This window comes from Convolutriloba macropyga, chromosome 7 (genome assembly GCF_964194025.1).
Source record: "Convolutriloba macropyga chromosome 7, txConMacr16.3, whole genome shotgun sequence".
Lineage (NCBI taxonomy): Eukaryota > Metazoa > Xenacoelomorpha > Acoela > Convolutidae > Convolutriloba > Convolutriloba macropyga.
The window spans coordinates 56637782-56663366 of NC_134474.1; the positions used below are offsets into that span (position 1 = coordinate 56637782).

The 25585-nt window shown below is 35.0% G+C and overlaps 2 protein-coding genes across 5 annotated transcripts in view; both read left to right on the top strand.

The window, feature by feature from the left end:
- Positions 1–22347, top strand: part of LOC142343180 (gamma-interferon-inducible lysosomal thiol reductase-like) — a 42545-nt gene extending 20198 nt beyond the window's left edge. For all 3 annotated transcript variants that reach the window (XM_075394884.1, XM_075394883.1, XM_075394885.1), the window contains exons 4-6: positions 14377–14457; positions 21226–21390; positions 22066–22347. In XM_075394884.1, the coding sequence (XP_075250999.1) occupies positions 14377–14457; positions 21226–21390; positions 22066–22173 (354 nt within the window). In that variant the 3' untranslated portion in view covers positions 22174–22347. The remainder of the gene's footprint in view (positions 1–14376; positions 14458–21225; positions 21391–22065) is intronic.
- Positions 589–9945, top strand: LOC142343175 (outer dynein arm-docking complex subunit 3-like). 2 transcript variants are annotated; one of them, XM_075394875.1, is made up of 3 exons: positions 591–1407; positions 3449–3700; positions 8599–9945. In XM_075394875.1, exons 1-3 carry the CDS (start codon positions 1158–1160, stop codon positions 9825–9827), a joined length of 1731 nt encoding a protein of 576 aa, XP_075250990.1. In that variant the 5' UTR covers positions 591–1157; the 3' UTR covers positions 9828–9945. The 2 variants fall into 2 exon arrangements, with proteins under 2 accessions (XP_075250991.1, XP_075250990.1); XM_075394876.1 differs by lacking the exon at positions 3449–3700 and having other exon boundaries at positions 589–1407.
- Positions 22348–25585: the final 3238 nt, after the last annotated feature.

Here is a 25585-nt window from a genome sequence, read left to right on the forward strand (position 1 = left end):
TTTTTATCCAAAATTTTGGCCAAAAAAATGAACCAAAATAGTCAATAAAATTTTTTTCTCTTTAAAAACAAAATCAAAATTACCATATTTAACAATTTTTACATAGTTTTGCAAAATTGACGAAATTTTAGGAAAAATCTACGGAAAACGTGAATAGAAATAACGCAAATCGGTCTAATATTTATAAAAATTTAAACCACGCTAACTCGTTCTAGAAAACGAAATTTAAAAAATATTTTTAATGATGCCACTCACGCTAATTATATCGATCGATCAAAATTGACTGAACAAAAAAACCCATTTGAGTATATAGTTCCTTCCCCCTCAAAAGGGATCGGAACGATAATATGAAATACGTTGTGAGTTAAATGATATCGTTTGCTCCTGATACAACAAACAATTTTGTTTTGTCAATCTGGGTACAAATCCACTTTGTAAACCTTCGTTCCCACTGGAAAATGCTTGATGTTTTTGGTATCAGAAGCCCTATAAAACCCAGTTTTTTAGTGAGCAGACAGCAGCCCCAACCGTGCAGTGATAACAAAGAAAATTAGTCTAAACTAAGTCGCTAACTATGGCGTGAATCTTTGTTCTTATTTTTTGCTCCTCTTAAAGGACAGCGACATCATTAGAGCTAAATACGGATTCACCTTATATGTAGGGCGTCTATAGAATAATACAAGCTTCTCCAATTCCAGTTTTTTTAATGGGGGAAATGTAGCCATCAAACGGAAATAAAATGATGATTTTTTTAAAGAAAAGTCGGAGATCGCTAAGTCGCAGAAGTCACCCAAGTCAAATTATATTGTAGATATCTGTATATGTAGTCAAATTAATACGCTTCGCGTGTTTGAGTAGTTTTCGATTTAGGACTTTTCTTCTTGATTTGAGTTGCAACGCAAATTTATTTTTATTAAAATTAAGGGCCCGCCTTTCCAAAATTTTTTAAGCTTATTATTATTATCATTATTCCAATCACTTAATATCAGAAAGAAATAAGGAGCTATTATCATTAGGGCAACATTATCATTTTTCTGCTTAATTGCTACCTTGAAGTTAAGGCGCTATTCTCATTATCATTATTTTGCTTAATTTTTAATTTTAACTTACCATTACGAGCAATACAAGTTACAGAGTTACAAAAGTTACACAGTCAAATGACGTCACCTCAAAGGAAGAGCTCTCAGGCTGAGGAGTTACACAAAGTCGGGGAACAGTTAGTTGAGCTGGTTGCCAAAATCCAACTGATTGAGGAAGACAGAAAGGGATTCGTGGAGAGTTCCAACTTCACCTACAAGAGCAATGACGCTAAGATATCAGCACTCAGAAGCGAGAATAAAGAGCTGGCCAAGAAGTTTGTCAAAAGTTCCACCACTTATGAGGAAACATTGGACATTGTTTTTGAAGGTGGCCATTTCTTTTCTCCAAAGCTCAGATTGCAAGAAATGGGTCATTTTCGCTGGTTTTGGAGGGGGAGGGAAGGAGATCTGAATTTTGAAGTTGATTTGAAAAGTCATCCTCCATAGCTTTTTCGATCATTATATCATTATATTTCTTCATGTTTTAGTCATAGGCAGCTACGTAATGTATAGAAGTTGCATATATAGGACACCCTGGAATAGTCTCGTGGAATGAAAGCAGTTCCAATAAAATTTTGCAAAACCCTTGCATCTTAAAAGTGCTATTCAGTAAACAATTTCATATAGCATTTTAAATAGCCGCCCTCATCTTCTCAGCCAGCTATTATAGCGCTCCTATTTTTACGACTCGAAGAGGAGTATTGGAGAAGTCCTTTTTTTAAATCAATTTTATTGGAGTGATTTTTGAAGCGGGAAATGAAACGCGTGAAAAAATTTGGAGTGATTTTGGTGCTGAACAAAAGTGAAGAGCGGAGCGAAAAGAGAGTGGTTTTTGTTCATACCGCTGTTTTTGAGAGAGCGAGAAATTGATGTGTGAAAAAATTTTCTCTAAGCGAGCGAAATTTTTTTGTTCACGTGCGGCATTTTAAAGCAGTTTTTTATTTATTTTGGTTCAGAGGTTTGGTTATGATTTTGTTTTAATTTAAGACTGGTTTCGGTAGTGCTTTGAAGGTTTTTGGAAATTCATGTGAGTTTCATGATAATTCGGAGGTATTTTATGTATTTTGCTGATTTTCGGGCTAATTTTTGCGTTTTTTTGACGATCATTTTGTTTTACTGGCTCAAATGGGTACTGAAGAAGAATCCCTTTCTTCTCGAGCAAATTTATGATAAGAATTGGTTATAGTTTTGTGGGTAAGAATCATTTTTTTGTTGAGAAATATTATAAACAAATAAAAATTGGAACTATTTTTCGTAATTTTTTGCAGTTTTTCGATTTTTTTTCTGTTTTTAGCTAAGTTTCTTAGCTTATTATGACCTGCCTATTGTTTTGCGAGCATCTGGATACCCTATTGGCTGATGGGAATTTTTCTTTGGATTTATATGCTTTTGAAATTTTAAAGAATTTGATAACTTTTTCCAGTTTTTCAGTGAAAGTTGTTTTTAAGAGCTTTCTTTACATAATTAAGCCTAAAGTATTTTTTCAAAATTCACTTAAGTGGTTTCAGTAAGTACTAGTTGTTTTCATGAAGTTATTTTGGTAGAGATATTTTTTCGGGATCTCAATTTATAACAAAATTTGATCAGACTTTTTATCATCAAAGAAAAAAATTAAAGTCAGAAATAGAAACGGGATAAACCCATAAAGCCCATTTTTAGATGCCCGGTACTTGAACTTTGTTCTCATAAGTTTTAGTTACTATCTACAATGCTTATTGGTATCGATACTAGACCATGTAGCCTCTCACTGAGAGACAGGAGTATGTTCAATTACGAAATGACATCAAAATAAATCGCTTTTAAAAATGTTTTTATACAAAAATCAATTTTTGTTGATGTTTTCTTTTCTTTCAACCCCAATAGAGTTATGGGAATCAACGGTGGCTATGTTCCGGCAGTCTGCCGGGTATGTTTTCGCGCAAAATCATATTACCGGTGAATTAAAATTTCAGCGCCGAAGTGGTTAATGCCTTTTCTCATATACGTTAAGCTTCATTTCTTGTCGTCTTTCGTGCAAGATGATCATGCAAGATCCGCTCATAAGATTCTTGTAAGGACTTACAAGATATGTTTTAATCTTTTAAGAATAATGTGTGTCTTATAAGATACTTATAAGATCTTACCAGTTGTTACTATTCTTAGGAACTCTTACAAGATTAAAACATATCTTATAAGAATCTTATAAAATCTTACGAATTTTCACAACTCTTATAAGTTCAGAGTAAATCTTGTAAGTCTCTTATACAATCTTACAAGATTAATGCATTAACTTGTAAGGCCAGATAAGAATCTTATAAGATCTTATAAGATTTGCAATGGTCAATGACTAGGGAATAGTTTGCGCTTTGGGAAAAGGAAAATTGGCGCAGGTTGTGAGGTTAAAAAGGGTCCATACAGGAATAAAGAGGCAACTGAGACTATGGACGAGATGCACAACAGAAAGTGTGACCAAATAAAGAAGCTGAATTATGCGCAGTACCTTACTAAGAAGAAAGAAAAAGAGCTGACAGATTTAGTTCTGAGATTCAAAGTCATGGTCGAAATGAGCGAGAGACACCAGAGGATGGAGGCGTTGCCAACATCGCAGAAGTCAAAGAACAGAATGCTAATAACTGACATTGGCAAATGTTTTTGTTTCAACCCTAAAAATTGTTTGGGCGTTGAGAAAACTATTCCAGCGTGACCTAATTTTGCTAGGATAATTTTGGCCATCAATATTGTTTGTGGAGAAGTGCAAAGGTCTCATCGAATAATTCCTGAAAAATTGAACGCTCAATTGAAGAGTTGAACGCTGTTGACTTAAAAGAAATTGCATCATTTATGTTCTTTCTTAAAACTTTGAGAACATTTAGAATTAAACAATCTGAATCAGCACAATTGAAGGAAGTTTTCTGCGGTTGATAATTACTGTCCCGTAGAAAACTGCCGTAGAAAGAGTTTCAAAATATTATAAGACCTATGTTTAACAGCCGCTGTCAACCTCTCAACGGCTATTATTTAGGCGCTCTCCTTTTTTACAACTCAAAGGATTTGGATTGTATTCCGGTGCTGTCTTCTTTAAACATCGGTCCACACATTTTCAAGATTTATGAAATCAAATTGGAGTGCTGATTTTGAATTCGTCGAAAAAGTTAGTGGTTCTGCGGCGTGAAATTTTTTCACTTTTATAAATCTAAGTGAGAAAACGGCGTTTGAACAAAAACCCATATTCACATTTGTTATTCTTCGTTCACCTGCGGCATTTAATTTTGTACTTGAATTTGATCTAAACTGGTTTTCCTTTTTTACAATCAGATTTTTTTCTAAATGGTGCTCCCAATCAATTTGTAGTCCACTATATGTCTAGTTTTTTGTTTGAACCAAACTTCCATTTCTCGCTATTGCTTCTTTGTTTACATGCAGCATTTTGACATTAATACTCTGTTTTTATTAAATATTTTGTGATGTTTTCTCTTTGAAAATGTTTTCCCTATTCACTCATAGTCCATTCTAGGTCTAGTTTTTTTGTTTAGTCATTGAAAATTCCTGGAATTGTACGTCAACACTTGTCCTGGTGAAGTTTTTAATTTCGTTGTCTGACACTCTTTTTCGTTTGACATTTGTTCACTCAGCAAAGCTGAAAAAATCAAATTTTCTGAATGCCTTATTCCTCTCACCAACAGCGTTTGCGCGCGTGACGTCATTTCTCATTCTCTCTCTAGCAAAAGTTTTCAGTTCATTTGGGTGATTAGATTTTGATGATACGTGACTTACCTCACTCAATAATAAAGTTTTGCACTTTAAAACTCAAGTTTATTTTGAATTAGTTTAAGGTCAAAGGAACTTATATGTGTAGTAAAGATCCCTATTAAAGGCTTCTGTGGAATGAAAGTTTACAATTTGAATTTTTGTACCTAGTTTTTTTAGCGGTGCAAATTTTTTTTATTTGGATCTCTATTTGTTTTTATCTCTATTATACGGCATGCAAATCTTTTATTTCGCAGCAATTCCGGCAGTCTGCAGGCTATGTTTGTTATTTTTGTCTATGTGTGTGATAGGTGTGCCCTTCAGTTTAACATACAGTGCTGCAAAAGCTGCCCTAAATGTAAGACTTGTGTTCACTCTCACCAAAATCAGGAGACTGTAGCTTCTCATAATTGATGTTTCTTTCGCTCCGGAAGCACTAGTGTTGCCATTCGTCTGCTTAGTTAACATTTTCCTCCTCGTGTGGGCACAAAGTGTTACTCATACTGACAGACCATGATTTTTGAGGTCATGATTTTGTTTGAATCGAACTTCCATTTCTTGCTAATGCTTTTTTGTTCACATGCAGCTTTTTGACATTGATATTCTGTTTTTTATTACTTTTTTATTCATTTTGTTGGAAAAGGCTTCCAATTCACTCATAGTCCGTTCTAAGTCTAGTTTTTTTGTTTAGTCAATAGAAATTCCTGGAACTGAACGTCGGGACTTGTCCTGCTACTATGTTTTTTGTCGTCAATTTTTTTGTTACGACCATGTGACGTCACAATCACTTCAAATATGCTTTTTGTTCAATCGATCATGCAATTTAACCTGAATTGCGTGCGTGACGTCATTTTTCTCTTTTAGTGGAGCGAGTTTTTTGTTCATTCGCAAGATTAAAAATGTGGTCACACGTGACTTACCTCTCAAAAATGTTCCTCACTTTGCAATTGAGTTTTATTGCTTCAATTCGAAGCGATGAGGTCAAATGGGTGCTTGTCACTATAATTGAAGGTTATTTAAGAGCAGCTAATAGTAACCAATAAGTTACACAGATTCTTAATCAAAATTTAACATCAGCCCCTAATGAAAAGAGTAAGTTTTTTAATTGGTCTGTCTTTTTTACTTTCTTTTTGAGACTACAGGTCTACGAAGCTATTGCGGCTATTTTCTGGCAATCTGCCAGCTATGCAAGAATTTTTCTTTGAATTAGTTTTCACAATCTAGACCAATCTGTCTTTAATTTTTTTTGTTTAATCAATGAAAATATTTTTATTTGTAGTCAAGACTTGTCTTGCCATGGTTCTCCTAGTTTGCCTTACCTTTTGATTGCCTTTTTCGTTTTACGAACGTCAGGTTTTGTATGGTGGACCTCTGAGTTACTCCACTTATTCTTTCAACTAACATTATTAACTTTTGCACTTAATGAAATACCCAAATTAGTTAATAAATTTAATGTCCATAGAGCATATCAAAATAAACGGGATAAACCAATGAATAAACTGATAGGGTCAAATTTGTGCTTGTCACTATAATTGAAGGTTATTTAAGAGCAGCTAATAGTAACAGCAATAAGTTATACAGATTCTTAATCAAAATTTAACATCTAAGCCCCTAATGAAAGAAGTAAGTTTCTTTTTTGGCCTGACTTTTTTTTTCTTTTTTGAGACTACAGGTCTATGAAGCTATTGCGGCTATTTTCTGGCAATCTGCCAGCTATGTTAGAATTTTTAATTTAATTAGTTTTCACAATCTAGACCCATCGGCTTTTAATTTTTTTGTTTAATCAATGAAAATATTTTTATTTGTAGGTCTGGGCTTGCCTTGCCATGGTTCTTCTAATTTGTTTTATCTTTTGATCACAATTTTTGTTTTACGTACGTCAGGATTTTTATGGTAGACCTCTGAGTTACCTCACTTATTGTTTCAACTAAGATTATTTTTAACTTTTGCACTTAATGAATTACGCAAATTAGATAATGCAATCAATGTCTATAGAGCAATATCAAAATAAACGGGATAAACCGATAGAGCCCGGACATTAATTCATTGTGCATTAAGTTATCAAAGTTCATTAAAGTGGTTGCTTGAGGGCATTACTATTAAGCTCAGTAACTTTATTTTTAAAAGCTTAAGTAAGCATAATTTTAGAATCTTACTGAAACTGCACTGTAAATGCAAACAGTTTTTGGCACTTGAAAAAAAATTTTCACTTTCTGTCTCTTCGTTTTCAGCTTTGATCCTAATGTGTGTCAAGCGGGTCATTGGCTGCTAACTTCCGATAATTTGCCGGAAATTTTTTCTCTAAATTGACAATTTTTCTTTCAGGTTGTCACCAGTTATCAAATATCCTCGAATAAAGGATTTTAAGTTATCGAACGAAGTTATTTCCAAATCATCAGATGAAGCGTTCAAACTCAGCGTTAAAAACCAAAAGATGTCCGATTTATGAATTGCACGGCATAAAAACATGCTATTTTATACGATTTTGAAATTTAATGAGAATTATGCCAACAAATATGATTATACAAAGCTACGAAAGCTTGAAGAAGTGTTGATTGAGGTTCTTTTCATTTTTTTAATGATGATCTGTATGTGAAAAGGCTCATCGTGTTGATTGGACGAAAATTGAAACTGTCACTATCGAAACTTTAGATATGAAGCTTTAATCTGAGCTTAGCTATGGTGCGATGATCTTGGTTTTTGCTTTTGCTTAATCGTCTGACGCTCTTTTTTGTTTTTATTTCTTTTTTCAAGCCGCAAGTTTTAAAAAAATCGTGCTGCTAAATCACTTCTCTTTGCTGCTTTTAAGTCCGTGAAGTCATTTCTTCCTGTTTCAAATGGAAGAAAATTGAAACTGTCGCTATCAAAACTTGTTTTTGTTTTTATAGATATGAAGCTTTAATCTGAGCTTCGCTATGTTGCGATGATCTTGTTTTTTGCTTTTGCTTAATCGTCGGATGCTCTTTTTGGTTTTACTTTTTTTTCAAGCCGCAAATTTAAAAAAAAATCATGCTGCTAGTTCAGTTCTCTTTGCTGTTTTTATGTGCGTGAAGTCATTTCTTAAACTAATTGGAGGTGAGTTTTAAGCTGATTTGTGTGATAACTTTCTTCGATCATAACTGAGTCACCTTTTGGCTATATGACTTCTAACTTAATTAAGGTCACTTGAGATCACTCTAACAACTTTCAAGGTCAATATTGAACTCCTATATAGTGATCAATGTGAATAATACAGTATGGCGATCAAAATAAATACCGAATTTGAAAATTTCATATTTTTTGAAAAGAAATTTTTAGTTTGAAAAGGTCTTAGTCTTAAGAAAGGTTGACAACTACACCAACTTAATTCTGTATCTTTTGCTATCTATATTTTACATCCTGTAAGTCTGTTTCGCAGCTGTTTTGCCACTCTGCTGGCTACGTTTCTGAAATTAATTTATTATTGCTATACTAATCTCTCGTTTTGTGACCATAAAGTTTTCGTTTTGTGACAACAATAATTTTTTGTCACTCTTTTACTAAGGATTTTTAAGGAACTGAAGTCTTTTTCAAAGTTTTCAATCAAAAATTGATTTTCTCCTAAGGTAAAACTGACTCAAAGTAGATGGCTCAAACAGTTTTTATTCAGAAACTTTAATCAATTACGTTCGCCAGAGTTTTACACCCAGGCTGTAAGAATGACTGAATGTTTTAAGTTAGAAAAGTAAGCGTTTTTAATAATAACACTGCCGTGAATAAAATATTAACAAAACATTTGATTTGAAAAAATAACATTACGCCTGCCTGACTTTAGAAAAATACAAAACGCGCAACACGGAGGCGGAGGAAATCCAAAAGGCATTCTTCAAAGCGACTGAAACGCTGCGTGAAGAAAACAAGCTCTACATTTTTAACCTTGAAGACCTCGACCAACAAATAGTTGAAAACGAGGACGAATTGATGGCTTTACAAGAACTAAGGCGAGATGCACAAATATCAAAACATTATGCACAGCTTGACCTTGACATGCAGGAGAAAAATGCTGAAACGCGGAAACGAAATACTGAGAAGAAAAAAATGGCCGAGAGGAAGATTGCAGATAAACGGGAGAGTGAATATGAAAACCTAAATAACCTGATCGAGGGGGAGGAGGCATCTAACAAACCCAGAAACTTAGACGATCATGATCCCAATGACGCCGAATGGCGGAAATTTATGCAATCGAAAGCGGAAGAAACGGAAAAACGGGTATCAGATATGGAAAAATTAAACCAAAAAGTTAAGGAAAAGACAGGTTTGTATTCAAACGATGACGCCATCAAATACTTCAAACAACAGTACGATCAAAGGAGCTCTTTAGAAGGCAAAATAGATGAAAAAACGGAGGAAATCAATGATTTGATGACGAAAAAGCAGAGTTTGCAAGAAACTTTTGAGGACTTAAAGTATGTTGACAGTAATTCACTAGCCGAGTCTACCAGTGCCATTGAGTCTCATGAACCAGATGAATACGAAGATGAAACGAAGTACGACTTTAACCAAGCACGACTCACGGACGCCGAGCGACGACTTTCGAAAAGTCGAGAAACTGCCAAAGATATTCAAAGTACTGTTGACCATTTACAAGAAAAACTTTCAACAGTCAAAAACCCAACGCGCCGAAAGAAACGACAACCCGATCAATTCGTTGACCAAAAGCCGACAGAGGCCGAAAGTATTGTCGACTCGTTAGACAAAGTTAGTGAGAAATTGGATCATCTTTATCAGGACATTGGTCGCGACACGGACACAAAGAAGGTATTGCAAGAAATTGACCAATCAGATTTTGGCAAGACCGTGCAAGAGAAAATGCCGCCTGATAATTCAAGATATCAGAATGAAGTTAAAAGTCAGTATTTTGACCAATCGCAAATCGAAGACGAAGAAGGTCTTTATGATGATAAAGCGCCCAGTAGAAAGGATGTTAAACGTGCGTCAAGAGTTCTTATAGACCAGAAAATGAACAAACGCCCCAATAAGAAAAACGTGAAGCGGTTTAGATAAACACATAAATTTGTTAAGTTTTTCACTTTTTTGCCAAAACTTTTGTAGCAAATTGTATTAAGATATACGTTTAAAATTTCGAAGTATTTTCATGCTAATAAAATGTTTACCAAGTTTATTTTCCTTTGCTTCATTATTCTGAAGATTACTATTGGAATAAACTCGGTAACCCAAAATAAGTTAGTGTGTGTATGCCCGAGGTGGCTAACAGACTGGTGTATGTTTGGTTTACGCCTAGCCCATTGTTTGACCATCATTTGACTTTGACGAAAACCCACTAACTTATTTTGGGTGACCGAGTTTGCTTGCATCTGTTCACTGTTTAAAATTGAGCATCTAAATAGGTTTTTTTAGATAAAAGTATAGGATTTTAGCTGATAAGAAGGAAAGATAAAAATAGAAATTATCTTCATGTATCCAGAATGGGACTTTCTGTAGCTTTTTTGTAGCGATCAAAGCAAATTAAGTACTGAAAAAAACGCAGAGCTTTTCCTGCTCCTTCTGTGCGGACATCGAACTGCTCAAAAAGAACGAATTTTTGTTCCAGTACAGGGGTACACTACTTTGAGCAGCTCACGTCTTTACGTTCTTGAAAATCGAGGAGTAACTTACGATGCAGCAACAGATTTTAAGTAAATTTTAAGAAATGTAAAAATATGCAAAGCCTTCAGATTGTTAGAATTTCAAGTATCAAATTTTAAAAAGACCAGAATTTTTTTATAGTTCGTGTACATTCTCATGGGTAATTCTATTTTTACTCATTGACTATTTGGGTACAAAGCATTTCTGTTTTAAAGGGAAAACATCTTTTTGAACCAAATATTAAAATGGCTAATTTTGCCATATAACGAATGAATAAGACAATAAAAGCTCAATTGCTACACATTAGGTCGAAAACATCCAAATTCGCAATACTAAGCTTCCCCAAAACAGGAAAAAAATCTTGTGACAAAATTTTTGTCCCACACTTATTTTATTTGCTTGAAGAGTAGTTTTTTCAAAACGTTTTTTATTCAGACAAAAAGATGTTTTCAACAATAGTCATGAAAATTGAAGTGTCTGAAAACTGAATTACTCAATTTTTCTTCAAAATTTCTTGTTAAACTCGTTCTAGCAAATTTTCACCTGAGAAAAAAATTGCCAGTTTTTTCCTAATTGACAGAAATCACTAATTTTAATAACAACAAAATGTTTGCTGGTGATACAGTTGAATTTAAAAAAGTCGAGATATTTTATTAGATAATACAATATTTAGCACCGGCGAGAACACTTGCCCGATTTCAATTGGCCCGATTTCACCCAGTAATGGGGGAGAAATTCTAAGCTTGTTTATTTAGTATAAGGTTAATTGCAATTTGGGCATTGAAACCTCAATTGGATTCTTGGATGCCATATAAGAATCATATATGGAGATCTTGGCAACCATAGCAAGATCATATAAGAAAATTTTGTATGGCCTGTATGGGACCATATATGGTTCTTGGATATGGTTGCCAAGAAAGGTCAACCCGGGTGGATTAAGTGACTTCAAAAGTTATTTTGCAGCATGCTAATTTGGAAAAATACTGGTCTGATCAAATAATCGAGCAGCAGAAAATAACTGTCTAAGGTTTAGTAAGCGTTATTTTTTTGATAAGTTAACTATCAGGTTAAAAGTCCGCCTACTCTTCCACAAAAAGAAGAAATATGCCTTAATAAATTAGTCTTACAATAAAAAAGCAATTTGATGCTCAACAGATGTTCATTGGGGTCTACACTAACGAACTTTTACATATATAAGAATCAGTTGTAAATTTATGTTCCTATTGTGTTTATTTTCTACTGTTTTAAACAAAGAGCGGTTATGTACAAACAAATTTGATGACAGCAAACGCGTTCCTCTCAGGACTATAAACTCCAGCTCAGCTGTTTTTCGAGATTTGATGATTTTGGTTTAGACATTGCATCAAATTTGCATCAACTTAGTTCAATAAGTTTAATTTTTAGCAACTTAAAGTTCTTGTAAAGTTCAGTCTTTGGCCATCTTAACAATCGGTAGGTACAAAAATTATTTCAAATTATCAACCAATAAAAAAGTTTTGGGAACTTCTAATGAGCTGTTTAAAACAATTGTTTTGAAACTAACATCAGATTGTATGGTGTACAAGCCATTTTATACATCTTTGTCATGTTCGAACTTTGTCATGATTTAGATCTTTGTCATTAGCAATTCATTGGTCGAAAAGAGATTTAGAATAACAACAAGGAGGCTCCTTAATGCACGTTCACACATGATGTTCCAACCCGCGCTCATATACGTTTTTGACATAACTGACAACCAATTGCAGAGATAATCAAAAATAGATCTTTGATTTTTAAAAAATTGTCACACAAACTACTGCATGAATTACATAATACCATTCCACATTACGGCGCTCACGAGATCTCACACCATTAATAAGACCACGCGAGAAAAAAGTAAACAACAACATAAGCAAAAAAATACAGAAAAAAGGTTTTCACGGCAAAAATTCAACATCTAAACTTAAAAGCACATAGTAACAACATCAAAATACAATCAGAAAAAACCTTAACTACGCAAACTTATTATCACAAAGCATAATGTTCAACAAACAAAACATGAGTTACGAAGTGTTATCAACAACTACTTCAACTTTCGTACTACATGGAAGTGGGATGGGGGCTCTCAGTTAAGCGAATTAGATTCAAGTTGACAAATATAAAAACAAAAACTAAGAAACTTGAAAAACCTTTGAAAACAAATATCATAAACTTTAAGGCTATTGGCCAAAATCTTACTGCACTGAGTAACTTCAATCGTTTAACACTCAGTTAGAAGCTTAGTGGCCTCTCAGTTGTTTAAGACTATATAGAGAATAAAAAACTGGCAAAAAGAGCAAATTGAAAAAAAAAATGCTAAGTTGTAATGATAAGTTAAAATAAAAAATAAGATAAAATTATGCTTCGATGAAAAACAATAATTTGTGTATTTCCTAAATTATCAATAATTTATCACAATAAGGTGTATGACTATGAAAACGACAACAAATACAGGCAAAAACTAAAACATCAGTAGAAAAGTGCGAGAAGACAGTAAAGAAGCCATTAAAACCATGCGTTTTTCTCTGCAATTTTTTTCAATAATAATTCCTATGCCAGTGGGAACTGCCAATAATACGATAAGGTAATCAGATTTCAAAAGGATTTAGAATTATGAAAAAAAAATACCAAAATTTGAAAAAAAAAATGTGATTAGTAGTGGCATCCAAGTCATAAAGACAATAGTTAGAAGATAAAACGCTAATCAGAATAATATTGCTTGAAGTAGAAAAGAAGGGAATCATGTCAACAGTGCGACTGACTTACAATTCACAGAAATAAGTTTAAAGCTGGTTAATGTTCTAAAAATATTTTAAAAGTCTTAACAGCCATTAGCTGTCTACTCAAATTACTACATAGATTCGAATACTGCTCTTTGGGAATCGCTTTGCGCTTTTAGTCAACGGGTCTGTGTCATTGGACTACAAATTTTTATAAAATCTCAAAAAGAAAATCAAATTTTCAATAGAAATTACGGAAACTCAGAGTCGTAGCCATAAAAAACAGCGGTTCCTTAAAAACGAATTATTTGTTTATTGGGCATCTTTTGAATTTATATGAGGTTTGTCATGAACAGAACCTGGGCTTGAAAAGTGACTAGTCTCAAAGTGACTTGAAAAAAATTAAAAAAAATGAAATTGTTTTTAAAATATCAGCTCTCAGAAAGAAATCGATTTTCGATTTTTTTTAGTAAACTTCCCTATGAGACGAAAGCTAGCCCTTTATGGACATTCGTCTTTTAGAATCACAAGATAGTTTCATTTTGTAGCATAAAAAGTAATTTTGAATCAAGATTTTTATGGAAAAATTTATGCAAAAAAGTTAACAAAGTCATGCCAAACATCACGTGTTCACACAAATCTTCAAACCTCGAGAACTCCTCGAAAAACACGAAATTCAAAAATATATTCTTAATTCCGAACTCTACGCTGGACGAGCTTTTTAATGATATAACTCACATTTCCCTGCGATGAATATATCAATCGGCCAAAATTGTCTGAACAAAAAAAAACAATTTGAGTATATAGTCCCCCCCCCCCCCCCCACAAGTGGGGTCGGAACAATTATACAAGAAAGAAACAAGGCTACTTGTGTTTAGTGGCATGGCAGGATAAAAATTTAATTGGAAAGAAATTCTACGAGAAATGATTAGCAAATACATTGGCATTTTAAACGGGAGCAGTTAAAAACTGACACCGTGGTTCAATGCAGCTTTCTGATTAATAAACTGATCTGATTAATCAACTTTTTTTCCAAATAAAACAAAAGATTATGATAGTTCTCTAAAAATGAAACGGGACTCCTAAAGTTTTACAAGCTCATAAAAAAGAAGAACATACGATTTTCCTAATGCTGAATTTATTTAGATTCCTACAATTGTGTACAACTTTATCATTTTGATTCGGAAGTGGGGAAAATCACCGTCTAAACGATGACAATTGTTTTTTAGGCATGCGGCTATTCACTTTTGCACTCAAGTTCATATGTGGAGTTGGCAACCTGCATGATGTCCACTCGGGGAAAAATACAGGTGAGCTTCGAAACCACGTAATGATATTTATTCAAAATTTATGATCACACTAGGAAATGAGAGCTTTTGGATCTACAGTCTTTGCTCTGTGATCAAACTTTAACCGTAAATGAAGAGTCACTGAAAAAGAATATAAGAACTGCACTTTAATGTGCTGACAACTGATTTAATTAAGATGCCCTCAGTGTTTAGCAGCAATAGAGTGAAAGCAGCGGTGAAATTTGCGATGAACCTATAGCGGTAAATATTTTTTCACCTTATTCACCGCAATTTTCCAAATTAGTTTACACATTCAGACATTCTGTAGAAAAAAAAACTTGACGACGCGTAACTGAGCTCTTTTCTAGGTGACCAGTTAAACATTCTTCAAATGCACTTATTTCATTATCATTCATTACACTTATTTGTTTTAAAAAAGATTTATTAAATTTTGTGGTCAATTTTGGCGACAAATCTTTGCATGATTCGCGTTGAGTTGCATTAATTTGCAGTAAATCAATTTCATTTACCGCTTCCAACGAAATTTTTTAGCACTTCCTATCAGTAATTAAGATGTAGCATACCAAGTACAAGGAGGCTGCTTTCATTTAAGTGTGGTGTGGACAAACTAACAATGAAGCGATACTTGATCCCCTTGCCTGAATAATGAAAAATTTCGAAATTTTTTACAAAATTTGCTATACTTTATTAAGAATTTGATTAACGTGGAACTCTAGTAATCATTCATTATGGTATAGCAACTTCTTTTTATCAAGATGGATCGGCGGCTGCTTTTTCCTGCATGATTTTGCAATATATTGATTTATGTGTGCACATTTAGCAAACAAATAGTAAACAGATTATATTTTGTTTGTAAACGGTGTGTTGGTGCAGGGGTCAGATCTCGATCATGAAAAATCTGCAATTCCTACCGAAGGAGGTTGTTTCTATACCATTAATTAAATCTTTTGCTGAACAGTTTAACTGCTTCCGGTTGAGGTCCCAAACAGAAAATCGATATGTCAAGACCCAAATGAACGCACGATTATGTCGTGCGCTCAAATTAACATAATCAGGAAACACGGAAGAACGCACGAAAGGTCTGATAAACACTCGAGAGTCGGATAATGAAAAGTCTTTTCACGTTTAATCATATCAAGAAACAAAACAAGATCTCGGTTTAAAGTTGAAAGTTTAAATAAGATTGTTATTGATTAATTTTCATTAGGTAATTCACGTTTTTGTAATGATGGTGGTTTTTTCTAGTCTAATGAGAGGCTGAATTGATTATACTGTAGTAGGCAAATTGCCGAATAACAATGACGAATGTCCCCATTATATAAAGCCAACAGGGAGTCTAAATTCTCATTTGTCCTCATCTGCCACTCACTGACAAGGTTAAAAAATTGACTAACCAAAACAGTTTTTTTTTCACACAGACCAACAGAAGCAAAGTTGTCCTTCACGTTGAATGACCGTGGTAAGGGGAATTAAATGTGTAAGTTATTACGCAAGTTGATTAAAAACATATAATATTCGACTAAAATTTCCGGAAATTATCTGTGTATTGGCTAAAAAAAATGAGCGCTTGTTTTAAGGCCCTTAAATTACTTGGAAATGTTAAGTTATGGTATGGCTTGTTGACAGACAACCTCATGCTGCCCGATTGTGAGACATCAATAAATGTTACGGATTCGAAACTTTGCACGGTTCGTGCAATAAGAATTTCTGTCGGAAGCGTGCAGATGTTTTAAAACTCCGATCGAGGAAATTTTGTAAATAACTGAAAAGAATTGCGATGAAGTCCGCTGAATTTTTGAAAAAGTCCGCTCGTTTTCAAGTTTTTTGCACGTTGACTGCCTCTTGAAACCCGCTCTCCGTTGGTTTAGCCATAAGTGTGATGGTTTCAGAGAAACATCAAGAAACTTAGAAGTTTTCCTAATTAAAGTTTTAAAGAACAAAAGAAGAACTTACCTGGCGAACTTTGTTCCTATGTCGATAAGTAATGGCCACAAACCTGAACTCAATTCTATTTTTGTTTTGTCGCTGTCATTATCTTATTGACCTATCAATCATATGTCAGAAGTAAATTCTCCCACCAACAGAAACTTGATTCTAACATCCACTGACCTCCAACTGATGAATTCGATTGTACCTAGGCCATATATGATTCTCATGAAATGATGATGAAAAAAGAAAATCACCTCCAGGATTCGGAACTAAGATCTATTCACATGTCAATCAAGTAAAATATTTTTAGCTAATCAAAATTTTCTCTGTATATTTTCGCATAGATAACTACTATAAATACGAGCTAATTTTTGTATGTTTTCAGTTCCAAACTTAATTTAAAATTCAACTTACTGAATTCTTTCGATCCGTGTTATTGACCGGTACAATGGTGTCCAGACCAACTACAGACAGACAAACTTCGGATACTCAGAATGCAGAATCAGCTACTGCGTGGATTTTGTCTTTTGTGACAAAACGTCGAGCAGAGAAGAAAGAGGACAAAACCAACACCGATGGTACTGTACAGGATCTACAGGTAACCAATTTCTTTCGTAGTATGTGCGAGCAAGATTCAATTATTAAAATTAGGAGCCTAATTGGTCCTAGATATCTAATAGACACTCCGTATAAAGATATCAGATTGGCGATTAAAAATTTTATTTCTCCTAAAGAAAAAATAATAACGGCAGAAAAGGGCTAAATTTCTTGGAAAACGAAAAGGGCTAAAATTATTGGAAGCCGATCTACAGACGGACCATAAACAACTCAAATATCTCTTTGCACCAGACGAAGAGATCCCGAAGACAGCATCAGCAAGAATCGCAAGATGGGCAATAGCTCTAATGGGCTTCGATTATTAGTTGAAGTACACACCAGGAGAACAGATACACCATGAAGACGCTTTGAGCAGCATGGATTTTGTCGAAGACGAATCCCACAACGATCGAGTTTGCTTTGCAATCAATAACATCTACTTCGCTCAGAGTGATTTGGAGACCCCAGCAAAAATCAAAACCGAATTTAGAACAAAGAGACTCTTCCAGGACATAATGAAACGAATCAAAAGCGGCATTGGAAAAAATGTTCAGAAGTGGAAAAATGATTCGAACAAAACAAAGATGCACTGACCATACAGAATTGAATCATCTTCAGAGGCGTTGTTCCTTTCATTCAAACCACACTACGACACTTGGTTTTGGCAAAGGCACAGGAGACACATCCTGGGAAGAATGCAACTGAGACATCAGTCAGAATAATAGCATGGTGGCCTGGCATTACCCAAGACGTTCAACATTTTGTTGGTAAATGTAAGAATTGTCAAATGAACAGGCCTAGCTTGGGAAAAACAGTCTCTGCGTGGCCAGAAGCCGACGTTTGGGAACGTCTCCACATGGATTGCGGTTATGTTAAGGACCAAGGCAATACCTTATTAATTGTTGACGCGGATTCTGGCTGAATAGAAGCTTTCCCCGCGGGAAATTGAATGTCAGAAACAGTTAAAGTATATCTTAGAAAAATCTTTGCAAGATTTGGAATACCAAAACTTTAGTATCTGATGATGGTCCTGAATTTGTACGTGGTGACTTTAAACAGTGGTGTTAATCACTAAGAATTTAAAAATGGAATCACCCGTCTATCATCCAAGAGCTAATAGACTAGCTGAGAGAGCAGTTCAGGCAGTGAAGTGGGCACTTCAAGCATGAAGTCCCACTCTTAAGGTGTCATTTGGAGCATTCCTGCAAAGGGCACAGATGACACATTGCAACACTTCAAAGACGAGGAGCAAAACTCCAGTTGAACTCCTGCTGGGACGCAGAGTGAGACTACCAGCAATAGCAGATTTCGACTTGCGCTCAATGAAAGGCCAATGAAAAGACAAAGACAGTTCCTGCTACCGTCATCATCAGGAAGGGCTTGAACACATCTTTCATACAGCCCAAAAACTTGACACGGAATATTCTAGTGTGCGAGACTAGAAGAGGACAATGTGAAAACCAAAACCAGCAGTGGAGGAGACCATATCTCAATCAGAATCACAACTTCAGTACACAGCTGTGTAACTTTCTAATCAGGATGAAGCTTCTGCAGCCACATCAGCTGCAGAGCACCAACAACCCAAATGACCAGAGCCTTCACGAACATCAACAAGGAACAGAAAGCAACCGGACAGAATTGGAGAACCTTTACCCACAATCTTGCTTAAAAAAGGAGGGAGGATGTGATGATCTCAAAAAGCATAAAAAACTTAGAAGTTTTCTTTATTAAAGTTTCTTATTGCTTAAATTTCAATAGGTATTTCATGTCTTTGTAATGATGGTGGTTTTTTCTAGTCTGACGAGTGACTGAATTGATTATACTGAAGTAGGCAAATTGCCAAAAAACAATGTGGAATGTCCCCATTACAAAATCTAGGAGGTAGTCTCAGTTCTCATGTGTCCTCATAAGCCACTCATTGACAAGGTTAAAAAATTGACTATCCAAAATAATTTTTTCCACATAGGCCAACAGAAACAAACTTGCCCTCCACGTTGAATGCCCGTGGTATAGGGAATTAAATCTGCAAGTTATTACTCAGAATAAATAAATGTATATAATAGTCTACTTAAATTTCCGCAATTTAACACTGGGCCTCGGCTAAAAAATGAGCACTTGTTTTAAAGCCCTCAAATTGCTTGGAAATGTTAAGATATGGTATGGCTTGTCGACAGACCAAATCATGCTGCCCGGTTGTCAGGCGTCAATAAATGTTACGGATTCGAAATTTTGCATGGTTCGTGCAATAAGAATTTATTTCGGAAGCGTTCAGATGTTTTAAAACGCCGATTTAAGATTTTTAAATAATTGAAAAGAACTGCGATGAAATCCGCTGAATTTTTGAAAAGGACCGCTCGTTTTCAGGTTTTTTGCGCGTTGACTGCCTCTTGAAACCCGCTCTCCGTTGCTTTAGCCATAATTGTAATGGTTTCAAATAAACATCAAGAAACTTAGAAGTTTTCTTTATTAAAGTTTCTTATTGCTTAAACTTCAATAGGTATTTCATGTCTTTGTAATGATGGTGGTTTTTTCTAGTCTGATGAGAGACTGAATTGATTATACTGAAGTAGGCAAATTGCCAAAAAACAATGTGGAATGTCCCCATTATAAAATGTAGGAGGTAGTCTCAGTTCTCATGTGTCCTCATAAGCCACTCATTGACAAGGTTAAAAAATTGACTATCCAAAATAATTTTTTCCACACAGACCAACAGAAACAAACTTGCCCTCCACGTTGAATTCCCGTGGTAAGGGTAATTAAATCTGCAAGTTATTACTCAGAATAATTAAATGTCTATCATAGTCTTTTTAAATTTCCGCAATTTAACACTGTGTCTTGGCTAAAGAATGAGCACTTGTTTTAAGGCCCTCAAATTGCTTGGAAATGTTAATATATGGTATGGCTTGGCGACAGACCAAATCAAGCTGCCCGAATGTTGGGCGTCAATAAATGTTACGGATTCGAAATTTTGCATGGTTCGTGCAATAAGAATTTATTTCGGAAGCGTTCAGATGTTTTAAAACTCCGATTTAAGATTTTTTAAATAATTGAAAAGAACTGCGATGAAATCCGCGGAATTTTTGAAAAGGACCGCTCGTTTTCAGGTTTTTTGCACGTTTACTGCCTCTTGAAACCCGCTCTCCGTTGTTTTAGCCATAATTGTAATGGTTTCAAATAAACATCAAGAAACTTAGAAGTTTCCTTTATTAAAGTTTTAAGGAACAAAAGAAGAACTTACCTGGCGAACTTTGTTCCTATGTCGATAAGTAATGGCCACAAAACTAAACTCAATTCTATTTTTGTTTTGTCGCTATCATTACCTTATTGACCTATAAATCATATGTCAGAAGTAAACATTCCCACAAACAGAAATTTGATTTTAACATCCACTGACCTCCAACTGATGAACTTGATTGTACTTAGGCCATATATGATTCTCATGAACTGATGATGAACTTAGAAAATCACCTCCGGGATTCGGAACTAAGATCTATTCACATGCCAATCAAGTAAAATATTTTTAGCTAATCTAAATTATCTCTGTATTTTTTTGCACAGATAACTACTATAAATACGAGCTAATTTTTGCCTATTTTCAGTTCCAAATTTAATTTAAAATTCAACTTATTGGATTCTTTTTACCCGTGTTATCGACCACGACAATAAGTAATCCATTGGTGCCATTAATTCCTGACAGTCTTCTCATTTCATTTGATTTTACATTAAAAAGCCGTTTCATAAGAAATGCACTTAAATCATCTCAGAACTGCTCCTGTTTTTTAACGCATCCCATACATAATTTAAGCGCATTTCAGCGATTTTTTTTGCAAAATGTTGATTATCAATATAAAATCAATTAAATGGTAAGATTTTCAGTAGTCAGGGCAGAAAACTGGTAAAATGCGCTTTTAAAAAGCGCTAAATTTGAGCATTTGAGCAATGCATTTCAGAGTATTATTTTTATGAAAGGATTTTGAGGTGATTTTTTTTAAAAAAATTTAGCGCATTCATCGGTTTTCTTAATTTCAGCGCATTCCGTCCAATCCTTACAAGATAATGCGCTGAAACAGCGCTAGCAGATCAACCCTGGAAGGGAATTGGAAGAACTGTTTTTCCTTTGCATATTTTGCTGCAACTTTTGACAGTTTTTCAAGAGAAGAGCATAAGGAATAAGATCTAACTTTTCAAGTTCTGTTTCATATGTGGTTCATACGTTTGAGATTAATGCTGCATCCATTTTAGGCCACGTATGACAGCTGGGAGTACTGTGCTAAGGGGTACAACTTGGACTACAACCGACTCTACAATTGTTACAAGGGAGACAGGGGAGTTAGTGCGTTGCTGTCTATGGAGAAACTGGCCAAGGACAACCAACACACCTTCATTCCATGGCTGGAGATCAACGGGGTAACACAGCAGATACAAGGCTGATATTCCACACCGAACCACTTCTGATCAAACTTACTCTAAGATGACATGGTCTGGGAGACCTCAAAAACGCATGATAGTCTGAATAGCACTTTGAGGGCATTTGAGCTTAATCATCGGTGGATTCGAGAGCTTTTCGAACAAAGATAAAATTTCGAGCGTCGTTGAGTCTGATCCAAAGTCATTTCGGTCTGGGATGGTGTGATCAGAGATATTTACGTTCTCGGACCTCATTCTGCGAGACACCAATACCTTAATTCATATAATGCATAGCTCACTACTTATTTAGTAGTTTATGATAAGTAAAACAAAACAGGTGAGGTGTAATTGCATCGAAGACCTGGCACATTGTAGGAAACTAGAAAATCTTCCAGAACCATCCTGACAAATAACTATAGCTTTGAATCTATCTATCGAAGGGCCATGTTATGATGTTCGCTTTTTAACCCACGCGATCAAAAAATCTGAGAAAAAATTGAGTTGTTTGAAAACAGTCAGAACAGCATTAGAGCCAACTTTTCGGCGGTTTCTATATGAGCAATCAGTTGTCCATTGTTTGCTGACAATGATGGCCTTTTTTCAACCATTTAAAGTGAAGTTTCACTATATTTAAACAGAACCTTCTCAGTTTGTTATGCGTGAAACTCATTCTAGAATTCCAACTCTACTGTTCAGTCGATGGGGCTGCAAACAGATGGATTTGTTGAGCTTCTCTGTGATGAACTGTGTGAACAAGTACGACCCGCAATTTGCGCAAAGTAAACACTCAACGGATCAAATAGATTCTTGAACTGTGTATGATTTTACGTGATGATTCCAAAGTGATGATTTTACCCATATTTATGAGATTTGACTACTGATTTTTTGTACCGTAAATCTATTTATTTATTTATTAGATGGATTGTTCGTGGTGATTAACCAATAATTGTGAGAGCAGTTGTTTTTTGATCAAGTTCGTCGTTACATTGAGAGTGAAATTGTCAACTGTATTGAAATCCACTCAGATTGAGTTTGAATGAATATATCAGGAAATCTCAAAACTTTGAGTTTAAATTTAAAATATCAGACAGAAAAGGGCGAAATTAAATGATTTGATTTTTAAATTCAACCCCAGGGATGTTGATTTAAACAGCGTTGTTAATTTAAAAATCCAAAAGTAGGGATTGCGGAGCATTTTTCTATGAAATTAATTTGCATACCTTATACAATATTTTATGGCGTGCAACTGAATAGTATTTTTAATTCATCTCAAAAAGTTTGCAGCAATTATATTAGTGATGTGATCTTTTTAATGCGATTTTTCGCTTGAACTATTTTGTTTTGTCTGAATTTTTTCACTGTTAGTCCCTAAAGAAAGGGATGAACATGCAAAACCCGGAAGGCGCCAATTGGCTGAGCAGCTCTCTTAGAGACTAACGCGTGACTAAACTCTAACTATTAAGTAAGCGACTTACCGAATTGGTTTTGAGGACAAAATTTCGGCTCTTTTCTGTTATTGCCCCCACCCCACGTCTATTTACACCCCCCACTTATACATGTTATAGCATATTGGTTGCATTTCATACACTTACATATACAATTATATACATACGGCATTTACAAATTAATTATGCTGCGAAGTTTTGAAAATAAGACGCATACGGTAATTCAACTTTGCTTATAATGTAAGCAGACAAAGAATAATGCGTGTTTTTATTATTTTTGTGCTTTTCATTCACAGGAATAGCTTTATGGCACTGATTTTTTTGACAACTGGAAACAAAAATTCATCCATTCCTCCACCGTTACCGGCAATTTATTATGACTAAAATAACGGATCTCTAATGACCAAAAAGAACATATTTGGGGGGTGCAAATAGACTGGCTATATAAGGCTGGGGGGCAATAACAGAAAAGAGCCAAAATTTCATGGTGTGAAGGGTGGTTCTAAAAAGTTTGCTCCCCCCACAATCACCTCCACACTCCATCACCAAACACGCACACACAAACACACACACATACACACATACAGACATATATATATATATATATATATATATATATATATATAAGATATATATATATATATATATATATATATATATATTTATATAAATATATATAAACACTCTCTCTCCCCTGTCCATCGTTGACCACCTGGTGATTTGGTTTCCCCTCTCGTCCAGCCCTGCCAACACAATCGTCTATCGATACTCTCCAACGCTTGCCCCCTTACCCCATTATGCTCATTCTCCTCATGCTAAAATTCCTTAGCCAAGCCGCCAACAAATCCCCGGTCGTTTGAGAGCAATTCCTCCTAAATTGGCCGGTTTTGTTTTAAATCTAACAACACTTTGTCGTCCTTGAGTATATTGGCACTGTAATTTGCGGGGACAAAAATACTTCTCAATTTTTGCAGGCGAGCTTCGTCGGGCGAGAACCACAATTCGATTGAAATTATTTTTCTAGAGTTTTCCTTCGTGAAGACGCTGAGCGAGATCATGATTTAATTATGCAATTGAGCATGAGATGCTAAAATAGAATTATGAAATTCTCTGAATAAATTAATCAACTTATCAGCTGAACAGAAAATTTATTCAGCAACGCGTGAAGTAAACAAAATGAAACAATAAAACCCATACGTGAAATAAGTCTAGCAACAAAACTAGGAGTTAGATTAGTGTGAACCAAACAGGATTTCGAAAAGAAATTTTGCTGCCACGATTAATGATGAATCATGTATGGCATACCGCTCGTGCTTCCGAATAAAAAATTAACAGATTTGAAAATTTTGAAATTTTAATAAAAAGTCTTCAGACGTTAAAATTATCCCCGGCTGATTATTATCAACAAAAACTTCTACTGATTACTAAAAATCATTAAAAATTGATAATGAAAGATTTGGAGTGTTTTGCTATGTTGTTTTGTTAGTCCTCCGCAAGTACTTCCTTTTCGTGAATTGAGTAAATCGTCGGTTGTCGGGTGACGAAAATTGCCCAGCTATCTCGTTAGCGGATCGGTAGATTTTGGGCCTTCAATCGGCGAATTGTTTGTTTGAGAATAAGCCTGGGTTGCCACATCTTGGAATAAGTCAGCAACTGTAGTTGATTGGATTGATCGTGGTAGAGTTTTTTGATGTTATCTGCTCCCCAACGTTTTTTCGTTTGTTGTTGGGATTTCGGCGAATCGGATCAATATTCATAACTGCCAAAAAAAAGTCCGCGCTTCTTCTAGTACGTCCACAAGATTGCAAAATTGATGCGATGTCCATAATTTGAGGTTCGATTTACTGTAAAGATTTTGTTGGAGCGTCTTCCGAAGCGATAAAGTTGTCATTTGCGGGGTTGGCGTTGGCTCGATTTCAGAAAGTGACATTCGCAAGGCGGAGAAGTCAGGCTTTTTTGAAGCCGATTCCCAACTGCTTGGGAATGGTTGGATCTATTAGATAAAACTCCGCTTGCCGGGTTTCGTTTCTTATGTTTGACACGCATTTCCTCCTTCTGTTTTCGTGTAAAGTTATTTTTATGGCCGCGTATTTTCTTTTGTCTGTGGTTTTTTGTTGTTTCTTGGGCCACGTCTATCCGCATACGCCTCTAAGGTAGTCTGAAGTTTCTGTCGGTTGTCAAATAACTTTTCAGTTTGTGACTAGCAATTTTCCTGGTTCCTTGATTTGGGAGGTTGTTCTGCTAATTTTAACTATTTTTGATCCAGCCACCGATACCTTATATAATCCATCAAAACATTTTTTGAAGCGTTTGTTCCCATGGAAAGTTCTTGCCAACTTTACTTGGATTGTTTTCTCGAAGATCAGAATTGGAAACCATTTGTCATTCTAAGAAAACGTGATTCGCCGTCTGTTGGCTGTAGTTCTTTTTCTTGTGAGACCCGAGCAACTCTTGTCATTTTCAATTCGACTTCGATGTCACTTCTGCTTCAAGCATCACTATTTTGCATCCAAAGAATGGTTACTTATGTCTTCATACAATAATTTTGAAGATTTTGGTTTAGTAATTAAGGGCGAAGATTTTCTCGCTTTGATTGCATATTAGTAGCTGGTATATAAGGTTTTAAAAAAGGGTTTATGTTTAAGCTGGTATATAAGGTTTTAAAAAAGGGTAGTTTTGTCTTCTTTTACTCAAGCCAGGCGGCGTTTGATTGTTTGAATTAAACGCTCCATTTAGCATATGTTCCCAAT

Bases quoted from the DNA above. Each gene is read 5' to 3' on its own strand.
- LOC142343175 (XM_075394875.1), top strand. From the start codon at position 1,158: ATGACGTCACCTCAAAGGAAGAGCTCTCAGGCTGAGGAGTTACACAAA. The intron at 1,408-3,448 runs GTGGCCATTTCT...AAATTGGCGCAG, and splicing joins ATTGGACATTGTTTTTGAAG to GTTGTGAGGTTAAAAAGGGT. The intron at 3,701-8,598 runs GCAAATGTTTTT...GCCTGACTTTAG, and splicing joins AATGCTAATAACTGACATTG to AAAAATACAAAACGCGCAAC.